This window comes from Paroedura picta, chromosome 17, assembly GCF_049243985.1.
Source record: "Paroedura picta isolate Pp20150507F chromosome 17, Ppicta_v3.0, whole genome shotgun sequence".
Taxonomy (NCBI): Eukaryota; Metazoa; Chordata; class Lepidosauria; order Squamata; family Gekkonidae; genus Paroedura; species Paroedura picta.
The window spans coordinates 19,656,968-19,676,196 of record NC_135385.1 but is presented as its reverse complement, the minus strand read 5'-3'; the positions used below and the strand labels follow the sequence as shown (position 1 = coordinate 19,676,196).

Here is a 19,229-nt window from a genome sequence, read left to right as displayed (position 1 = left end):
AGGACATTTTTTTATTGGGTCACCATCTGATTCGCGTCCCACCCGTACCATTAACCTCCACACTCCTCACCATTCCAGCGTTCAGAAGCGGAGAACCCAGGTGCTGTGATCACACCTTAGCCCAAGAGGTTATTCTACACCTTCCCACCCAGGCCAGTTCTTCCAAAGCTCCTGAGAAGGATCGCAGGCCTCAACCAGAAGTCATACTAGAGGCACCATTCCTACCCCTAAACACCCCAAAGGAGTGGTATGGTGCAGCTTCAATGTTGATAGGGCACTCAAGACGTATGTGGTAAGAACTGCCTCCTTCATAGAATCATAGAGTCGGAAGGGACCTCCTGGGTCATCTAGTCCAACCCCCTGCACTATGCAGGACACTCACAACTACCTGCCCACCCACAGTGACCCTAATTCCATGCCCAAGTAATCCTCCACACCAAAAATTTCCAGCGTCCAGCCTGGCTGGGAGGCAATTCACCTACCATCCCACAGTGGCAGTCAGCAATTCCCCGGGTATGCAAGGAAGGGCCGCAAGAGACAAACACTGGCACACCCCTTCCCGCCCACCCACTCCCCATCTGCCAAAGTTCATAAAACCAGCCTTTCTATGCGATGATGATCTAGCCTCTGCTTAAAAAAACTTCGAAAGAAGGAGAACTCACCACCTCCCGAGGAAGCCCTTTGCACTGAGGAAGTGCTTTGACTGTCAGGAACTTCTTCCGGAGTCCTTGTTCATTTCCGTATCTCCTCCCAGTGTGGGAGCTAAGATGTCACGCTCAGGAATCAGCCGTTGCCTGGAATCGTGTAGTGCAGAAACCTACAAGACACAAGGTGGAAAGTCCTTAAACATCATGTCACATTCTGTCCAAAGCACAGCGGTCAATATGGACTTTGCCCAAGAGCCCACAGTGTAGGAGGTCTGCAGAGATGCGTGACCATTGCTTTCTACGTTCACGCGACACAGTATGGGATGTGCATATTGTCGCAGCCTCTATGCCAGGGGTGGGCAAACTGTGGCCCTCCAGATGTCCATGGACTAGCATGAATTTTAGTCCCTGGACATCTGGATGGCCAGTTTGCCCACCCCTGCTTTACGCTGTCGCAGGAATCCCCTGACGATACCTGCTCTACCATCCACGCACAAATAACAGATGCCAGGCAGACTGGGGAGGTGGGGCACCTGAGCCATAGCCTGTAATTCAGGGACATTAATTTGTTCTCATCACAGGTACCTTTCAAAAAGACGCTTCCCCCAAGCCAGGCTGCCTGCAGTGGACAAACGTGATTAATGCAATCTAGTTACTGGGAAGTCCCCCACGCCCAAGTGCAAATTTCCCTGGCCCAGGTCGGCCGTAGTGTCAGGCTGGCGGGTCATTCTTCCCAGCGACAGACACCTCACAATTCTCTGCGGGGAGTTATTTTAACTCTGCCAACTGCTGCCAGACTGGCGAGGCTGAACGACAGGCATCCTCAACGAGCCCTTCCATGCCAGCTGGGGCCGAGAGGCTGCCCAAGAATTCCCTTCTGCTGGGCTCTTCTCTTCTCCCCCCGGCTTACTTCTCCAAAGGAAAGGTGCTGGGGTTCACGGCTGCTTAGGCAACACAACTTTGCCCTTTTAATCTGATAGGCATGGGGGTAACCCGAGATCTTTGCTCTCGTTCCCTTGGTTGGCTCCCTTGCCAGGATGTTCCTGGCATTTTATCCAGGAGACGTCTTGGTCGGGCATCAGAGGCAGCATGGTTTGAAAAAGACGTCCTCAAGGTCACACTGGGCTGTGAGGAGCAGTTCTAGGGAGCCTTCAGTATGGGGTGGGGACCACGGCACTGAGGGGAAGCTCTATTTCTCAGTAGGGACTAGAGGGGCACGAAACAGGGTTTGGCTTAAATAAGCATGGGAGAGGCCGTCCTCCTTGTACCGGTGCTCTGGATCCAGATTCCCTCTCGATCCGGCAGAATCAGAATCGCACAGAGTTCGACGAGACCCCCGAGGGCCGTCCAGTCCAGCCCCCCACCACCTCGAGGACTTTCACACCCTCCGGACAGGGGCTCATCCAGTATCCCCTAAAAACTCCCAGCGAAGGAGACTCCACCACCCTCTGAAGCAGCGTATTCCATCTACGAACAGCCCTCCCCGTCTGAAAAGGCTTTCTAATGTTTAGACAGAGTCTCATTTCCCATAATTGGAACCCATCGCTCCCCCTCCTCGTCTCTAAAGCTGCAGCGGACAAGTCGGCCCCCTCTTGAACATGTCCACCTTTTGTGTCGCGAGACACGGCTGCCCTTTCACCCCTCGCCCTCCTCCCCGCTACACATGCCCAACTCTCTCAGCCTGTCCTCGTAAGACTCGGATTCCTCGGCCACCCCATAAGCTGCTTGGTGCAGGCTGCAAACGCAGTCACCCCCTGCCCCGCATCCCCTTGCCGGACACCTGAGAACGTGCCGCGGTCGGCAGCCCGCCAAGGTCAGCGTGCGCGGGTGACGGTGCAGTTCTGGCCGAGGCCTCGCTCGACTCTCGTGCCGTCGGTGTGGCCGTGGCGTTGGGGCCCTCCTGCTGTACTTTTCATCTATGGGGGTTTGGCCAAGGGATCGAGAGGCCTCCTGCTCCTCCTCTGTCTAGCTGGACCACGCTGAAGCGTGCAGAGCTGGGTGGGCAGAAAGTCCCCATTGCTCAGATCTCGGACATGAGGTCCAACCATCAGAAGCGGCCATGGAGCAGGAATGAGTCCCACGGAAAGTGTATACGGTTGGGGAGCTTGTGTCTGAGGCTGGTATAAACTCACAGGTCTAATGACACTCACAGCTACCTGCCCACCCACAGAGACCCCAATTCCACGCCCAAGTATTCCCCCACACCAAAAATCCCCACAGGAGATTTGCAAGTAGGTTTTGCCATCATTTTGGCTCTTCGGCTTTCTCCTCTGCATGCTCTCCGGTCTAGCTCTTGTGTCCCTTCCAGGCAGGTGGCCTCTGCTTCTCCCAGCAATAAGAGAGCAGCAAAGCAACCTGTGTTCAAAGCAACTTGTGCTACGCCAGCTTCCCTCCCCCCAGGACACTAGGGCCAGGAACGTGGCTGTGTAGAAGCCCAGTCCTTGCCTCTGGCACTCAGGTGCACTGCCTCTGTATGCGGAGGCTCAGGCCTCTGGGATCCCCGTCCGCGTAGATTCTCCATCCGCCAGTCGAGCGCCTTCTGTTTTGGCTGCAGATTGCAGCCGTGCCCTGTGTAGACGTGTGGAGCCAAGAGAGGGGATGAAGAAACCCCGTCCTTGAAATGCCTCTGGAGACCTTTCAAGGAGTCTGGGCTTGCCGGAGGCCTGCGAGGGACGGTCAGGCTCTTTTCTCGTGGCCCGGGAGCCGTCGGGTGCTCTCTCATCCTGAAAGAATTCCCCCTGCTTGGTGGGTCTCTCTCTCTCTCTCTTTTTTGGAAGGCTCTTCCCGGTTGCCCTCCCTCCCCCTTTGATCTCACTGTTTGTCCAGCCGATCAACCCAGACAGGGTGAGCGAGGGAGGTCAGGAGCTCTTCCATTCCAAACTCCCAGACGGCATCAGTGAGAGGGGAAGAGATTCAGGTTACAGCCCCCCCTTCTCCCCCTATCTCCCCCCCACACACACACACACACCCCTGAGCTGCTTTATAACTCTTTGCACTGGCCAGGGATTGGACGTGCCTGGGGGTTAGTCCCAAATGGTGAAGCCAAAAGTCGAGAGATTTCAGATATTTACATTTATGGCGGTCGTTGGGCTTGTTTTTCGTGGTAAAGCTGGGGTTTTTTTGCACGGTTGCTTCTGACCTGGACCAACACTTTCACACACACACACACACCCCACCCACCCCCAGCCGCCTATTTGGGGGAATTTAAGAACTGCTGAATTGAAGGAGGCGCCGGCGGAGGGAGCAGACCTGACCAAGAGCCCCGTCTCGCAAGGAGCGTCCACGGATGGGGTCCGCCTAGGGAGATGCTGCTTTTTGGAGGGTTTTGGCGGTGCAGAGGTGCACGTGGGACGGACGCTGCACATCGAGAGCCAACTTGGGCAATGAGATGAGTTTGTGCTAAGGGGGGGGGGGAGAAGAGGAGAGATTGCCGTATTTAAATCAAGACCTTGCCTGCTTCCTCACCCCCCCCCCTCTGCTCTTCTTTGCGAATGTGATTGTTTTGTCTATCACACAAGGCAAAGTGGAAGACTCTCCCCCCCCCTCCTGACTGGGGTGGGGGAGAAGGACGACAGGGCTGCAGAGGAGGCTGCCACAGACAGATGCTGGGGAAAGGAGCCTCGTGCAGGAGAGACGGGTGCGAGAGCCGGCTCCGGGGGCCGGGCTGGGAGCGTCATCCGGACCCCATGCTTCCTTCAGTGATCCTCTCTCTGCTCTCCATCCTGGCAGACGGGGCCAGCCTGCGGCCGAGCCAGACCAGCCACCTGGGCGTGTGCCCCAATCAGCTGAACCCCAACCTCTGGGTGGACGCCCAGAGCACCTGCGAGAGAGAGTGCCAGACAGACCGGGTGAGTGTGGCCTCGTTGGGCTGGGAGGGGAGGGGAGGGAGGGGGCGCCACTGGGATCCCCAAATGCAAAAGCGCAGGCCTGGTGTGATCCTTAAGAGCTGCGGCTTCTGATCCGGTGAGCTGGGTTTGATTCCCTACTCCTCCACGTGCAGCCAGCGCGGAGACCTCAGGCCAAGTCACAGCCCTGATCGAGCTGTTCTCACAGAGCAGTTCTCAGAGCTCTCTCAGCTCCACCTCCCTTCCAGGGTGTCTGTTGTTGGGAGAAGAAAGGAGAGGCGAATGTAAGCCGCTTTGAGACTACTTTGGGCAGAGAAAAGCGGCATATAAGAACCAACTCTTCTTCCTTTTTATGGAAAAGGAACAGTGAAAGGGGGCATTGATGGGAGGGTCTGTAGCTTGGGGATACAGCACATGCTACGTGTGGGGTCCCTGGTGTAGCATAGGGGCAGGGATGCTGCCACCAAACTGAAGGTGTCTCTGGGGGGGGAGAGAGAGAGATACCCTACATTCTCGGCTGCTTTATTAGATCTCTGCCCAGCCCATCCAGAAGCCCCTTCCCTGCAGGCGTGAAAAGGTGCGCTGAGGGGAACAGCCCCTGTTCCACTTCTGCCTTTGAAGATGTTGCTTGCTGCGATGTGGACAATTTATGCCCCCCTCCCCATTATCTGTTGCTACTCTCAGGCCACCCCCTTTGGGTCACTCCCTGAGCAGGCAGCCTGGGAGCTGGGACTGTTTATGGGGAAGGAGTTTTCTCCTTCCCGCCAGCTCTAAGCTGTGCAGGAGGAGGTCTGGCCCCATGCAGGATGGTGGGGGGCAAGGGGATAGGGCCCTCTGAGTTCCAGGTGCCGTGGAGGAGGGGAGGGATTGACAGAGAAGGGACAGGCCCCACATCCCAGGCAAGGGGTTTTGTGGCGGTGAGAAGGCACAGTGCTGAGAGTGATGGCTGTCTGGGCTGGGTCCTGCCTTGAACCCGCCTCTTTTTAAACCCCTTCCGCACAATCTGTCTGTGAGGGACATAAATCAGCTGGATGTTTGTACACTCCTGAGCATCTGGCCGAGGGACTTTGACTCCGGGAAAGGTTAGGGCAGGAACCACTGCGGTCATTTTTTAAAACCACAACGGACTCATGCGGTGTTCAGCTGCTACAAACTAACAGGGCTACCTGTCTGGGGTTATCGGGGCTCTGGATGCTCTGACATCTCGCTCCTGTCCCAGAAGCCAGCCCTAGTTGGTCCGTGGAGGGCGCCTGGGGTGGGTGTGCAGAGGCGGGCAGTGTCAGCCGCCTCTGAACATCTCTTGCTGTTAAAACCACGGGAAGGGTGAGCAGCCTGGCTGCGACTTGCCGGGGGGGGGGGAAGGGGGAAAGGAGAGAAAGCAACATACACCTTTAGTACATGAAAACAGCCCTAGTGCTGTGGGGGTTAGAGTCAGGGACTCAAAGGCCTTTGTGTAGTGAGATGACGGTGGGAAGGAGAGGGCTGGAATCTGAGTGAGAGGGCGATTTTAGTCTCCTGGAGACTACCTGGTTTACGGTGTCGTGGTGTTCTGAAGAAGCGGCCCCCTGGTTCAAAGGAGAGGCTGTAAACCTAGATTCAGAGAATCATAGAGTTGGAAGGGACCTCATGGGTCATCTAGTCCAACCCCCTGCACTATGTAGGACACCCGAGCGAGAGGCTAAGTGTTTGTTCTCGCTTCCCCCGCAGGACTGCGAAGGCTTTGAGAAATGCTGCACCAACGTCTGCGGCCTGAGGAGCTGTGTGGCTGCCCGCTATGCCGACGGGAGCCTGTCGTCGCCGGAGCTGGGCCGGGAGGCCACGTGCGAGAGCTTCGTGTGCACGCAGCAGGGCTCGGACTGTGACGTCTGGGACGGGCAGCCCGTCTGCAAGTGCAAAGACAGGTGCGAGAAGGAGCCCAACTTCACCTGCGCCTCCGACGGACTCACCTACTACAACAAGTGCTACATGGACGCCGAGGCCTGCATCCGGGGCGTCGGCCTGGCTGTGGTCCCCTGCAAGTACATTTTCGCCTGGCCCGACGCCAGCCCGGCGCCCACGGAGACGACGGCCCGCCCGACGCCCGGGGCGGCTGCAGAGGCCCCTATCCCTCCGGCGCTCTACAATAACCCTTTCCACCGGTCCGTCTACGTGGGCGGGACTGTCAGCTTCCACTGCGATGTGAGCGGGCGTCCGCGCCCGGAGATCACGTGGGAAAAGCAGAGCGACCGCCAGGAAAACTTCATCATGCGGCCTGACCGGATGTACGGCAACGTGGTGGTGACCAACATTGGCCAGCTGGTGGTCTACAACGCGCAGCCGGAAGATGCCGGCGTCTACACCTGCACCGCCCGGAACGCCGCTGGCCTCCTCCGAGCAGACTTCCCTCTTTCGGTGGTCGAGAGGGAGCACTCCGGGTGGGAGTCGAGGGCGCCTGGAACCTCGCGGCTCCCTCCCGGAGAGTGCCTGAAGGAACCGGATAAACGGGATTGCGAGGCCCCCCGAGTCCGCTGGCATTTTGACTCAAAGAAGGGGTCCTGTGTCACATTCCGCTACGGAGGGTGCAGTGGCAACCGGAACCGCTTCGACACCTACGAGGAGTGCCGCCTGGCCTGCGCCGATAACGTCGTCGACCCGTGTTCCCTCCCCGTGGTGCAGGGCCCCTGCAAGGATTGGGAGCCCCGCTGGGCCTACAACCGCCTGGTGAAACGGTGCCACTCCTTCATCTACGGCGGCTGCGAAGGGAACGAGAACAACTTTGACAGCAAGGAGAGCTGCGAGGACGTCTGCCCCTTCCTCAAGACGTCCCGCTGCAAGGCCTGCCGCCTGAAGAGCAAGATGGTGTCGAGCTTGTGCCGCAGCGATTTCGCCATCGTGGGGCGGCTCATGGAGGTTGCGGAAGAGCAGGACTCCGGCATCGCCCGCTTCGCCCTGGACGACATCTTGAAGGACGAGAAGATGGGCCTCCGGTTCTTTGACATCAAGTATTTGGAGGTGACCTTGTCGGATATGGACTGGAGCTGCCCCTGTCCCAACATGACCGCCGAGGACGGGCCGCTGGTCATCATGGGGGAGGTGCACGACGGCATGGCCGTCCTCGATTCCGACAGCTACGTCCGGGCCGCCAACGACAAGCGCGTCAAGAAGATCCAAGAACTTCTGGAGAAGAGGACCTGTGAGCTTCTCGACCGGTTCCGGGACTAGGGTCGGTGGCGGTCCACCCTGCACGAGGGAGGGCCCCACCACCCCGAAAAATCTTGGACCACCCCCCACCCCTCCGTACATTTATGCCAAATCAGGTCTCGTTGAACTTCTTAGAAACGTCATGCATCTCTGAAGGGATGGACAAAAATGAACGCCGATGCCGTGAGCCGGCTCCGTGGTCCAGCCTCTCTTTTCTGAACATTTTGCATTTATTATCGATCTTCTGTGATAGCGAGCTCCACCGTGCTTGTAACTACCTATTCGTCTGTTTTCGTGTGAGCTGTAATTTATCTCTTTGTGCCCGTATCTGGCTTGCGTAAAATTAAAAGGACTTTTACGATTCCCCCTCTGCCCCAGGCATGGCTGTCGTCATCCACCTGTGTCCTTTTGCCTTTTGGGGGATTTGCTGTTTGGGGCAGGGCGAGGGGGAGTCTGCAGCTGGGTTTTGCATGGATTTTTAAAAATAAAGATTTTATCGTTATTTTGCCTTACAGTAAACGCAGCATCAAGCGTTTTTGTACATCATGGGGCGTGGTCTGGTGCCCCCCTCACACACCTTTGCTGGCAGCCGTCAGGTGTGTTGTAGGAAGTGGGTGGGACAGGAAAGGACAGGGAGGAGGGGTCTACACAGGGATGCTATCTTCAGTGGCAACCCTGTGTCATGCCAAGCATTCCCCTGCTTCCCTGTGGAATGAGCTTGGGCACATGACTAACGCCACAGACTGGGCATGCCCAACGCACCCCCATGGAAAATAAAGAGGGCTTTCTGCCTTTAGTCATGGCTAAAAGTCCACAAACGGAGCAAGGTTAGAAGAAAACACAAGCCAGGGAACTGCTTTTCCCACTATAGCCAGGAGAGGGAGCTCCCTGTCTGTCCCAGGATAGCAAAAACTGGGTTTCTTCCTGCAGACTGGAGAAAAACACAGAGATGGAAATGATGGGAATTGTCCCGCGTCACATCTATGAATGGGATTGGGGGGAGGGGGGTGTTTGCGTATTTTTGCTGCTTGCTGTGACTCTTTAGGAGGAGGTTCTGTGCGTATTGCAAATTACATGGGGGAGATTATAGGGGGAGGGAACAGAACAGGGTCTTTAGCAGCAGGGGAGAGCTTGGTGGTGGGGTTAGCTCCTCACCCAAAAAAAGATTATGTAAAAGACATAATACAAAAAGCGCCTTGTTGAATCCATGAAAACCAATTAGCAATGGTATGAGATAGAAGAATAACATTAAAAGAGTTTAAACATTCAGGGAAAAGTGAGAAGGAACTAGTTTGGAAGTTTTACACACACCCCTTTAAAAATTCTGTACAGAGGCCTGTTAAGCAGATTTTTAAATCTTTTGGCCATGGAGGAGATTTTTTTCAGGCTCCAAGGGATCCAGAAGTGATATCTGCGACCATCCGAACTTCTGGGAAAGGCCGCCCAGCCCTCCCTTGCAAAACCCCAGAGTTTCCCAGAACCCCAGTTGGGAATCCCTGGTTTAGAGACTCCAGTACCCTCCAAAAAAGTTTGCATATTGTGATACCTCGTGGGGGTGCCCCTGCCTGTGCCGCTGATCTGAAGGCATAAATCTTCACATCTGAAGTAGTTGCATGTGAGGACAAACTCACAGAGCTTGGTAGCATGGTTGGTAGCATGGCAGACGCTCACACAAGTGTCAGGAGCAAACTTTGCCTTGCCTACAGCCAGCCTCCCACCCTTAAACAATTCCTCACCCACGGCGGCACCCTTCCTAAGAGGATGGGACCAGGACCTGCAATCAACCAAGATGCCAACACAGTAACTGGACCTAACACCACCAGCCATGCCATCTTGGGTCCGTTCGCTTGTTCCTTTTAGAAACATAGAATTGGAAGGGACCCCTCAGGGTCATCTAGCCCAACCCCCTCTGCAGAATGCAGGAAATTCACAACTCTTCCAGTCTTATATATGCCATGAAATGTCATCAAGCCCTCTACATCATTCTCTACATTGGACAAACAGCTCATTCCTTACACAAAACAATACATGGAGCTAAATTAGATATTAAAAACCACAGCACCCCAAAATCAGCAGGGGGTAACTTTTTAATCTTCTAGGGTCGTTCCATTCCATTGACCCACGTGCAGCCTTTTTAGCCCACCGCCCTTTGAGGAGCTCTTCCCTGGTTCTAGAGCCCCCTGCAGGAGGCTGGCTGCTTATGCAATGTGCAAGGCTTTTAAAAGGCCTAAGCCAAGGGTGAATTAACCAAGATTTCAAAACATTCCACCAAGAGAATCGTGTGCATTCGTTTTCCCTCTGAATGCCCTGATTCAAGCACACCCAAAGGAGCGATTTACATGATTTTTCTTTCTAGCAATGATGATGCCACGCGTGGGGAAAAAAAGGGTATTGCACCGGTGCAGTTACCAGGATCCCCCCCCCCCCCCATAAGCCCTTTGGGCTCCCCTTCTCACACTGTTCAGCCCATGGCTCCTTGCTCCCTCTGCCCCTTGCATTTGCAAACAGAGGGAACTGGGGCAGAATCAGGACTCCCCCTAGCCCCAGCCCCTCTCATGCACGCAAAGACTGCGAAGGTTTAGCCTCCACCGCCATCCTGACCCAAAACCACCCTGCGCGGCTGAGAAAGCCCTGAACGGAACTGAAGAGGAAGCAGCCCGAGTTTCCGCCCGGGCCCCTTCTAAAGGAGCGCCAAGCGCCTGCGCCAAAGAGGACAAAGAAAGCAGCCGCTTAACTAGCAATCCAACACTTCCGGTTCTAAGAGGAAGCCGGCGGAAGCGCGCGAGAGGGGTTATGAACCCACTATCGCTGCGAACAAAGCAGAGGCCATAGAGGTAAGCCATACCAAGAAGGCAAAGGAAAACTCCGGGGAAATGCATTGAATTCCATAAATATGAGTAGTACATAGATGGAAGGACCAAGTCAGCATTGCATAATGCAGATACCTCCGACGGATACATTTTGAACAAGCGCCACCAATACATAGTTACCGACTGGCACAAAACCCCAACAAATGACCATAATAGCAAGAAAAATAACAGTGACCAGGCAAAGCACGTTCATAAACTAGGATAATTTCGGTTTAGCCCTTTTCAATTATCTGCAAAGCAAGCATCTCCCCGAAAGTATCCACTTTAAAAAAGTTTAACAGACTACAAACAACTTCCTGATAACAAATTGAGTCTCCAAAACCCGTTATACACGACCTGCTGCCCTCCAATGTGCTCATAATCTCGGCCTCGTGCAAAAAAAAACCCAAAAGGTATTAGAAAATTGATTGAATCCGTTTAAATACAGGCATTTGAGAGACATACTCACAGGTCTGGAAGGTCTTGCAAGTGGGCACGAGGCCCAAAGGCATGCACTCTCCACCCTGCCACTGTGGAGCTAGCTCTCTAAAAGCCCAATAGGCTGCAGCTGGGCTGCAAACTGGCTTAAAGAGACATGACCGCAGCCCAGTCACAAATGCTTAAGCCCTAGAAAAGTTGCTAGCTTGTCATACAAAGGCCCTGTGTGGAATGTCAGAACAGTGCTGCAAAAGGCGGCATCGGCCAAAGGCTAGATGTATATGTTTTATGTATGTCAATATTAAAATGTACATGTCAGTGAAAACAAGGTGTTCTCAAGGTCAAAAACAAGCAGAGGCCACTGAGGTAAGCAATACAAACATTGTTTAAAATTTATCCATTTGATAGCACTTTTTGGAAACAAGGACACTGCATGAAAAGGGGTTTTCTGTATTTGGTGGTTCTATATTATGGAGCGCTTATTATATTTAGTTCATCCGTGGACATTTATCTACGGACTGCTCCCGCTGCATCGCTGCATTCCCCCAGAGTTTTCCTTTTTCCTGTTTGCATAACCCCCAGGTCCTGTCTGGAGAGCTGGGATTGGCTGCTCCTGACATGAGCAGGGGGTTGGACTAGATGACCTATAGAGCCCCTTCCAATTGTATGGCCTTAGGATTTCCAGACCTGAATAAAATGGCCACTCTGACATTATACCCTAATGAAAACCTTCCCCACCCCAAAGCCCACTCTCCTCTGGGTCCATCCCCCAAATCCCCAGGTCTTTTCCCAACCAGGAGCTGGGCGACCACTCAGGACAGTGGGGGTGATGGTGGATTGCACATCCCCCTCCCTCGTTTTTGCATTTGAGGAGGTGAGGAAGAACAAGTGGGCCCTGAAGAGGCTGTCTTTGTTCCCTGGAAGGCTGAGGAAAAAGCGAGGTTTGACTCAAAGGAGGCATGAGGGTTTCCTCCTCCAATTAGGTTGGGGGTTTAAAGATCCAGTTCACCTTTTGTATTGAGAAAAGCAGCTATTTAATTAAGAGAGCAGGCAAAACAAATTTCCTTTTTCTTCGGCCTGCGCTGCTAGCTTTCTGCTTGCGTGGAGTTTCTGTTGAGGAAGGGCTGGACCAAGATGGCCTGAAGTGGCCAATTTATTCCTCTCCTGTCTTGTTTTCTCAGAGGAGTGAAGGGATTTTCAGGGGTGGGGGGAGGTTGAGAAGAACAAGTTTGCCTACCCCTTAAGGGATGGAGGTGGGATAGCATGACTAGGCAGCCTTTAATATCAGATCTGCAGGTGAGCGCCTGAAGAATCCCAGCCGCATTAGAGTCCTGCTCACAACAACCCTGTGAGGTAGAGATTCAGAAGGGCTAGCCATCTCGCTCAGGCTATCAACGGGCTCTGTTGGGCCCCCCCACCTGCACGCTACCCCTGTTGGGGAGCCTCTTTCCCTCTTTGTCCTGCAAACTCTGCTGCTGAGTTTTCAAACTGGTGTGGCGGCAAAACCAAAGTGGCTGACCTATTCCTGCCCGCTATTTCATTGTTGCAGTGTTCTTGTGAGACAGCACTCACCTGCAGCTCCTGGAGGCCTTCCTGGATCTCCGCCGGCTCCTTTCTCTCTCTCGTGAGCATGGCAATTATGCGGACCATTTTACCCTCACAACCTCCCTGCGAGGTAGGTCAGGCGGCCCAAGGTCACCCCGCAAGCTTCTGTGGCAAGGTCAAGATCTGAACCTGAGTCTCCTAGATCAGGGCTAGTCAACCTGTGGTCCTCCAGATGTCCATGGACTACAATTCCCATGAGCCCCTGCCGGCAGGGGCTCATGGGAATTGTAGTCCATGGACATCTGGAGGACCACAGGTTGACTAGCCCTGTCCTAGATCCTTGAAGATATCTGGCGTGAGCATCTGCTGCGTGTGAGTGTATTTGTGTGCATGATGTCAGGATAGAAACCTAGAGCGGGAAGGAGCCGTACAGGCCATCTACGCCAACCCAACCTCAAGCAAACTGTGGCTCTCCAGGTGCCCATGGACTACAACTCCCACAAGCCCCTTTAGGGGGATTGCCGAACTTGCTTGCATAACTGTTCTACCTTCCTGGGTTCATATCTCATATTACCTGCTTCCTGTGTCTAAGTTATAACAGGAAAGGTGAGAAGCGGGCTTCCATAGGGTGGAGGGGTCCATTTCCCAGTAACCTGACCATCGCTCCTCGGGCAGCTTGGGGCTTTCTCTGCCCTCCCACTGCGCTCTGTGGGTGCTGGGCGCGGTTTGAAACGCTCAGTGACTTCTCCTGCCCCACCAGTCTGCCCTGCGCCATGCCCCCTCTGGGCCTTGAACCCACAGTCTGTTCTCCCGTCCTGCATGGACCAGGAAGGGAAAAGGCAGCCCTTTTGGTTTCCCTGAGCAGCAGTGTATGGTGGATGCGCCCGACACCCATACCTGGCCCCCACCTCTCGCAGCTTCTGTTGTGCACAGCCGAAAGGGGCAGAGGGCAGATGATACCCCTGGCCCATGGAAGGTCAGTGGGAACCCCCAAGCATGTCTGATCCAGGGGATGATTGGGGCAGTCCCGAGGAGGAAAGGCTGGAGAAACGGGGACTTTCGAAGGGGAACGGGTTTCACGGGCCCAGGGGTGGCGAGTTCAACCGACCTGAGGGGCCAGAGAACAGATGCCTGCTCACATCCAGCAGGGCTCTTCCTTGTGTTTTCGTACCCCTTTGCGGTTGGGAAGAAAGAGCAGCGGACTGGAAAACCGAGAGGGTGCCATTGGCCTTTAATCCGACTGGGGCAAGCAAGACGGCAGCAAGCAAGAGGAGAGGGCTTTGGCCCAAGAACAGCATCCCAACCTCTCCCTTTCCAGCGGTCCCCTTCCTCACCCGCATTCACAAGCAAATCTTCCGGGTACGGGCAAATCTCTTCTTCCGGCGGCAAAATCGCGATGAGCAGCCTCAGGTGGCCGGCCCCAGCAGCAGCCGGGGAGGCGGAAACCAGCCCAGTATCTCTCCCGGCTGGCTACGGAGCACAGAGATGGAGCCAGGGTCGAACTGCAGCCAGAACAGACACGGACACCGGGCCCCATCCCAGGGCAGCTCACGGTTTCCGGAAGACGAGGCACTTGTTATTGGCTGGCATGTCCACCTGGAAGGAGAAAGCCCAGGGTCTGTTGGCAGTGGGAGGCACGGTTGGGTCACAGGCAGAAAACAAAGAACACCCTGCGACACCCCCCCCCCATGGGCACCGAACCCAGCGGGTCAGCTTGGTGGGAAGGAACTGCCAAAGAGGGAGATGCCAATTCCATTCCTGTTACAAACTCCCAACAAGGCCCGTCAAGTCTCAGACGTAAATTGGCTTCATTTCCCCACACAAGCCAATATTATACCAGCATTTAGAGGGAGGGAGGGAAGGAGGAAGGAAGGAAGGAAGGAAAAGAGAAAGAGGGAGGGAGGGAGGGAGAAGGGAGAAAGATAGAAGAGAAGGGAGGGAGGGAGGAGGAAGGAGTGAAATGGAAAGAAGGGAGGGAGGGATTCTGTTCCCAGCTAGGGATTTAGCTACTTGAGAGGTGGGTAGGAAACCACTGCATTACAGACCCCAGGGTAGGCCAGTACCACTCAAGGCTTGGCAAAAGAATGGAGGCCTTCCCAGCCATGCGGTTTCCCATCCCATCCAATCCCTCCTTGACCTACCATCGTCTCCAGCTGCATCCCATTGACCTCGGCCAGCTGCTGCAGGAAAGCCGTGTCCCGCAGGCCCCAAGCGGGATTTCTGAAAGGAAAAAGGAGAGTCTCACACACCGGGGTGCTACCCGCGTGCCTCCCCCCCCCCCAAAAAAAAAGTCCTCCCAAAACCCCCAGACCAGTGTTCCGCTCAGAGTTGTAACCGCTGATACCCACTTAAAAACTTTGATTCCCCACACGAGAGGTGGTGACCTGAAAAGGAGGTGCCCAAAGTCAAGGCCCAAAGTTACCGCCAGCAATCAGATCTTGGTCACCAAAAGACAACTTAACACGCAACCCCTCCCTCCCTCTCCCCTAGAGACTGGGTTGAGCCCCCCCCTGCAAAAAACAATGGGAGGGGGAGGAAAAAAGAACCAGTTCCCCCAGCTGTGCTCCTTTCCAAGCATAACGTTGCTTGTGCCAGTGGAATGCCCAAGCCCCAATCCTCCGCCGGGGGGGGGGGGGGATCTGTACCCCTGCAAGGGGATCCCCTCTGAGACCCAGCCCGGCCCCCTCTCACCTCTCCCGCAGGCTGCGGTCAAAGTCCACGTTGCTCTGGGGGGTGATGCAGCCATTGATCGCGTAAGGCTTGAGACCACGGGGGAGAAGCAAGAAGAAAAAGGAGAAAAGGGGCTGGGTTTAGTACTCCACTTTTCACCCCTCAGAGGAGTCTCAAGACGACTTACGATCACCTTCCCTTCCCCTCTCCACAACAGACACCCTGGGAGGTAGGTGGGGCTGAGGGAGCTCTGAGAGAACTGGGACTGGCTCAAGGTCACCCAGCTGGCTGCATGGGGAGGGGGAGTGGGGAATTAACCACGACACCATGCTGGCTCTCAGACAAAGGCATACCCCAGACACAAGGGGGAAATTTTCTTGCGATGCACCCAAGAAGAGCCATACTGAGGGGTTTTTGGAGAAAACGCCCTGAGAAATACAGGGGAACTTTCTCACATGGTTACGCAACATACTTGGTCATCTTTGATTCTCAGTGGACCAAGCATGAGGGAGAGGGGAAGGGGAAGGGGAAGGAAGGATTCATCGTGTGTATCACACAGCCGCATGCCCATCGCGCACAGTTTGGCCGTTCAGCAGCACTCTTAATAACCAAAAGATTGTCCCAGCTGCACCTGACCCCATGGATAGCTTACCCCATAGGTGAGCATCACAGTGCCTGGTTTCAGCAGCTTCCCGGCTCCTTTGAACAAGCCCTGCAAGGACGGAATGGGGATGGAAAGGAGACAAAGGGAGGGAGAAATATACATTAAAAAGCCCCGTTGAAAGCCAGAAAGAATTTCCAGGACACCTTGGAGGAAATGGTGGAGTACATGCAGGATCTTGCAGTAGAGATCTCCACAGGGGCTGTGGCTCACTGGAAGAGCTCTTATTTTGCAGGCAGAAAGTCCACAGGTCAACCCCTACCACCTCCAGTTAAAACTACCAGGAAGGTGGTGGGATGGATGCCTGAGGCCCAAGAGAGCTGCTAAGAGTCTCAATAGCATCTCCTTCCCACCCTCCCTGCTGCTCTGATAGCAGGGGTGGGAATAATAAGTTCCGCCATGTTGGGATTGTTTTAAAGTCTTTTAATGGGTATTTTAATGGGGATAGGACTGCTGTGACCCGCCACGAGCCTACGGGGAGTGGCGGGATATAAATCCAAATAATAATAATAATAATAATATACCAGGAGTGGCCAAACTGTGGCTCTCCAGATGTCCATAGACTACATTTCCTATGAGCCCCTGCCAACTGGCTGCACTGGCAGGGCTCATGGTAATTGTAGTCCATGGATATCTTTCTAAGAGCCCTATGAGATATTTATGGTCCTCAATTCAATGCCGGCGGGGGCTCATGGGACTTGTAGTCCATGGGCATCTGGAGAGCCACAGTCTGGCCACCCGTGAGATAGGCCATTGGTCACAGGCCCTTCATGGCAGAGCCGGGATTTGAACCCAAGACCCTCAGGGCCTCCTCCAAAGCAACCCACTGCATGAACTAACTCCCGATGCCTATGGGGAAGCAACAGCGCTGACAGAATTAGAGACTTCCATCTTGCTGGAAGCTGAAAATTCAGGGGATGAACCGGGAACCTTCAGCCGGGCCCCTGCCCTAGGGCCCCAAATCCCTCCCCGGGAAGAGAAGGAGCTGCTCACCTCAGTGCAGCGGATGTCGGAAATATGCATCATGTTGATGTTGATGATGAGATCCACAGAACTGGGCTGAAGCCCCCATGTCTCCCAACTGTGGGACGCGTCGAGGAAAATGGGCGGTTTGACGTTGGGGAGGCACAGTGCCCTCGTGAAGGCAGAGATGCTACAGAGAGAGAAAGAGAAAAAGGAACCGGTGAGTGGGTAAGAGCATCTTGGAGAAGGCACCCGGGCAAACCTCGTGCCTTTCTTGGAATACTGCAACAAAAACAGAGTCCGATAGCACCATTAAGTCAGACCTGCAAAGATTTATTCAAGGCGGGAGCTTTCGTGTGCCTGCACAGAGTGGAGCCAGGAGAGGACGGAATATGGAGCAAGGAGGGACCTCGGAGGATCTCCCTCCCAAGTAGCCCTCTTCTCCAGGGGAACTGGGGTTGCCACCTCTGGGTCGGGAAAGGCCTGGAGACTTTGAGGGGTGGAGCTGGGAACGAGATTTGGGGCAAGGAGGGACCTAGGAGGAGCCCCCTCCCAAGCATCCCTCTCCTCCAAGGGGCTGACCTCTGCAGCCTGGGCCCCGGGGTGCCACCTCCCCGCGGGAGCCCTCCCGCCGCGCCCGGGAGGCCGGCCCGTCGTACCTCCGCAGGCCCTTGGCGTCCACCTCGGAGGGCTGCCAGGCGACGTGGGGCAGGGCCTGGGCGAAGTGGGCGGCGTGCTGGCCGGAGCCCGAGGCCACCTCCAGCGCTTCCACCCGCGCCGGGCCGGGCCCCACGTAGCGCCGCAGCACCCGCAGGATGGGCTCCTTGTTGCGGTCCGCCGCCGCCGCCACGATCATGCTGCCCGCCGGGAGGAAGACTACACGCCCCAGAAGGCAGCGCGTGGGAGGGCGCCCAATGGGAGGGCGCTCTGCAAATCTGGAGGCGGCCCTGCCGTAGCCAGGCCCGGAGCGAGGATGCTGCAGGAGTGACGACGTCCGTGCAATGGCCATCAATTTAGGAGCGCAATTGGGAAAGGAAAAAAAAAATTCCTGCGCCGCCCGGGAATCGAACCCGGGTCGCAAGAATGGGAATCTTGCATGATACCACTACACCAGCGGCGCGGCTGGGAAGAGCGGGCTCTGGCGGTGCATATGAAGGCACCAGGAGCCCCCTGGAGGAACTCGACTGCAATGAAATTCTACCTTGTTCTCTGGGCGGGGGAGGGTGGGAGCAGGGGTAGTCAACCTGTGGTCCTCCAGATGTCCATGGACTACCATTCCCATGAGCCCCTGCCAGCAAACGCTGGCAGGGGCTCATGGGAATGGTAGTCCATGGACATCTGGAGGACCACAGGTTGACTACCCCTGCTCCAAAACCTTCCAAGATGCCTGGCTCAAAATGCACCATGAAACCCCACTTTATCTAATCTTTAAAAAAAAAAACCAAAGGTTTAGGGATCTTAATGCAGGATATTGCATAAAATATTAATAAAAAAGGGGAGACAAGTTTCAGGGAACAGCAAGCCTATTTGCGTTGCATTTGATTCGGAACCTAATTTCAGGACAATTCATCAACATTCCTACCTCCCCCCCCCCTTAATCTGGGAAAAAACTGGAAAAACTACCATTATCTTTATTTCAAGGCACGCATTATAAACAGTCCAATTTTCGACCCTTACTATTAACATTTTGCAAAGCATGGCGCTTCTGAACAGACGGAAGCGGACCGCATCGCAGGAACGGATCGGCCCTGGACCCACTGGATTTCCAGGCCCTAGGAAAGTGAACCCCTCCATCTCCCCACAGCAGAACCTTCTCAACCCCCCCCCCCCCCCAATTTTTTAAACTGAATGCAGCCTGCATTCCGGCGAGCTCAAAGCTCACCATGGGTTATGTCAACCTGGTTGATCCAAAACGACAAAAGCGCAGTCATAACATGGATTTCCACTTTCGGAAGGAATTATTTCCTTCACCTTTACCCACAGGTACTGCACCATCCATGGGGTCGCGATGGGTCGGACACGACTTCGCACATAACAACAACAACAACTGCACCATCAGTGGGGAGATATTCAGATGAAATTAAATTAGGCAAGGGACATTCAGTCAGGCAAGGGACATTCAGAGGACATTGCCTGCCTCTGTGTCATGACCTCTAGTGTCCTCTGGAGGAGGAACGGCCACCCAAATCCTTGGGGGTCCAAATACCAGCCCTGTTTAGCTTCCCAGTCCAAGATCTGAGGGAACTGGATTGACTGGATTATCCAGGTCTGCGAGGCTGGCTGACCGGCCTGCAAGCTTCCATAGAAGAGTGGGGATTCGAATGTGGGTCTTGCAGGATTCATTCTAATAAGACTCGCGTTGAAAAGAGCACGGCTAACAATAAATATCATTGGATTTCATTTTCAGTAGCGTTCTTCGGATGTGGGGAAG

The 19,229-nt window shown here is 54.8% G+C and overlaps 2 protein-coding genes, 1 long non-coding RNA gene and 1 other non-coding gene across 6 annotated transcripts in view; 1 reads left to right on the top strand and 3 right to left on the bottom strand.

Annotated features, from left to right (window-relative positions):
* LOC143827524 (uncharacterized) overlaps positions 1-11,344 on the bottom strand; it is a 30,293-nt gene extending 18,949 nt beyond the window's left edge. The window contains exons 1-2 of one of the 3 annotated variants that reach the window (XR_013227341.1): positions 10,991-11,344; positions 663-817 (exon numbers count right to left, since the gene is read on the bottom strand). This is a non-coding gene — a long non-coding RNA (uncharacterized LOC143827524). The remainder of the gene's footprint in view (positions 1-662; positions 818-10,990) is intronic. The other 2 variants (XR_013227339.1, XR_013227340.1) reach the window with 2 other exon arrangements.
* WFIKKN1 (WAP, follistatin/kazal, immunoglobulin, kunitz and netrin domain containing 1) lies at positions 3,031-8,191 on the top strand. The gene is made up of 2 exons (XM_077317127.1): positions 3,031-4,495; positions 6,200-8,191. The coding sequence occupies exons 1-2, from the start codon at positions 4,250-4,252 to the stop codon at positions 7,691-7,693; spliced, it is 1,740 nt and encodes a 579-aa protein (XP_077173242.1). The 5' UTR covers positions 3,031-4,249; the 3' UTR covers positions 7,694-8,191.
* A 2,368-nt stretch (positions 11,345-13,712) lies between the features above and the next one.
* Positions 13,713-17,716, bottom strand: METTL26 (methyltransferase like 26). Its single transcript, XM_077316859.1, has 6 exons — positions 17,458-17,716; positions 16,829-16,988; positions 15,827-15,886; positions 15,196-15,263; positions 14,646-14,724; positions 13,713-14,100 (listed from the first exon to the last, which is right to left on the bottom strand). Exons 1-6 carry the CDS (start codon positions 17,652-17,654, stop codon positions 14,053-14,055), a joined length of 612 nt encoding a protein of 203 aa, XP_077172974.1. The 5' UTR covers positions 17,655-17,716; the 3' UTR covers positions 13,713-14,052.
* A 131-nt stretch (positions 17,717-17,847) lies between these two features.
* Positions 17,848-17,918, bottom strand: TRNAG-CCC (transfer RNA glycine (anticodon CCC)). The gene has a single exon. It is a non-coding gene; the product is annotated as a tRNA-Gly (tRNA).
* Between the last annotated feature and the right edge of the window lie 1,311 nt (positions 17,919-19,229).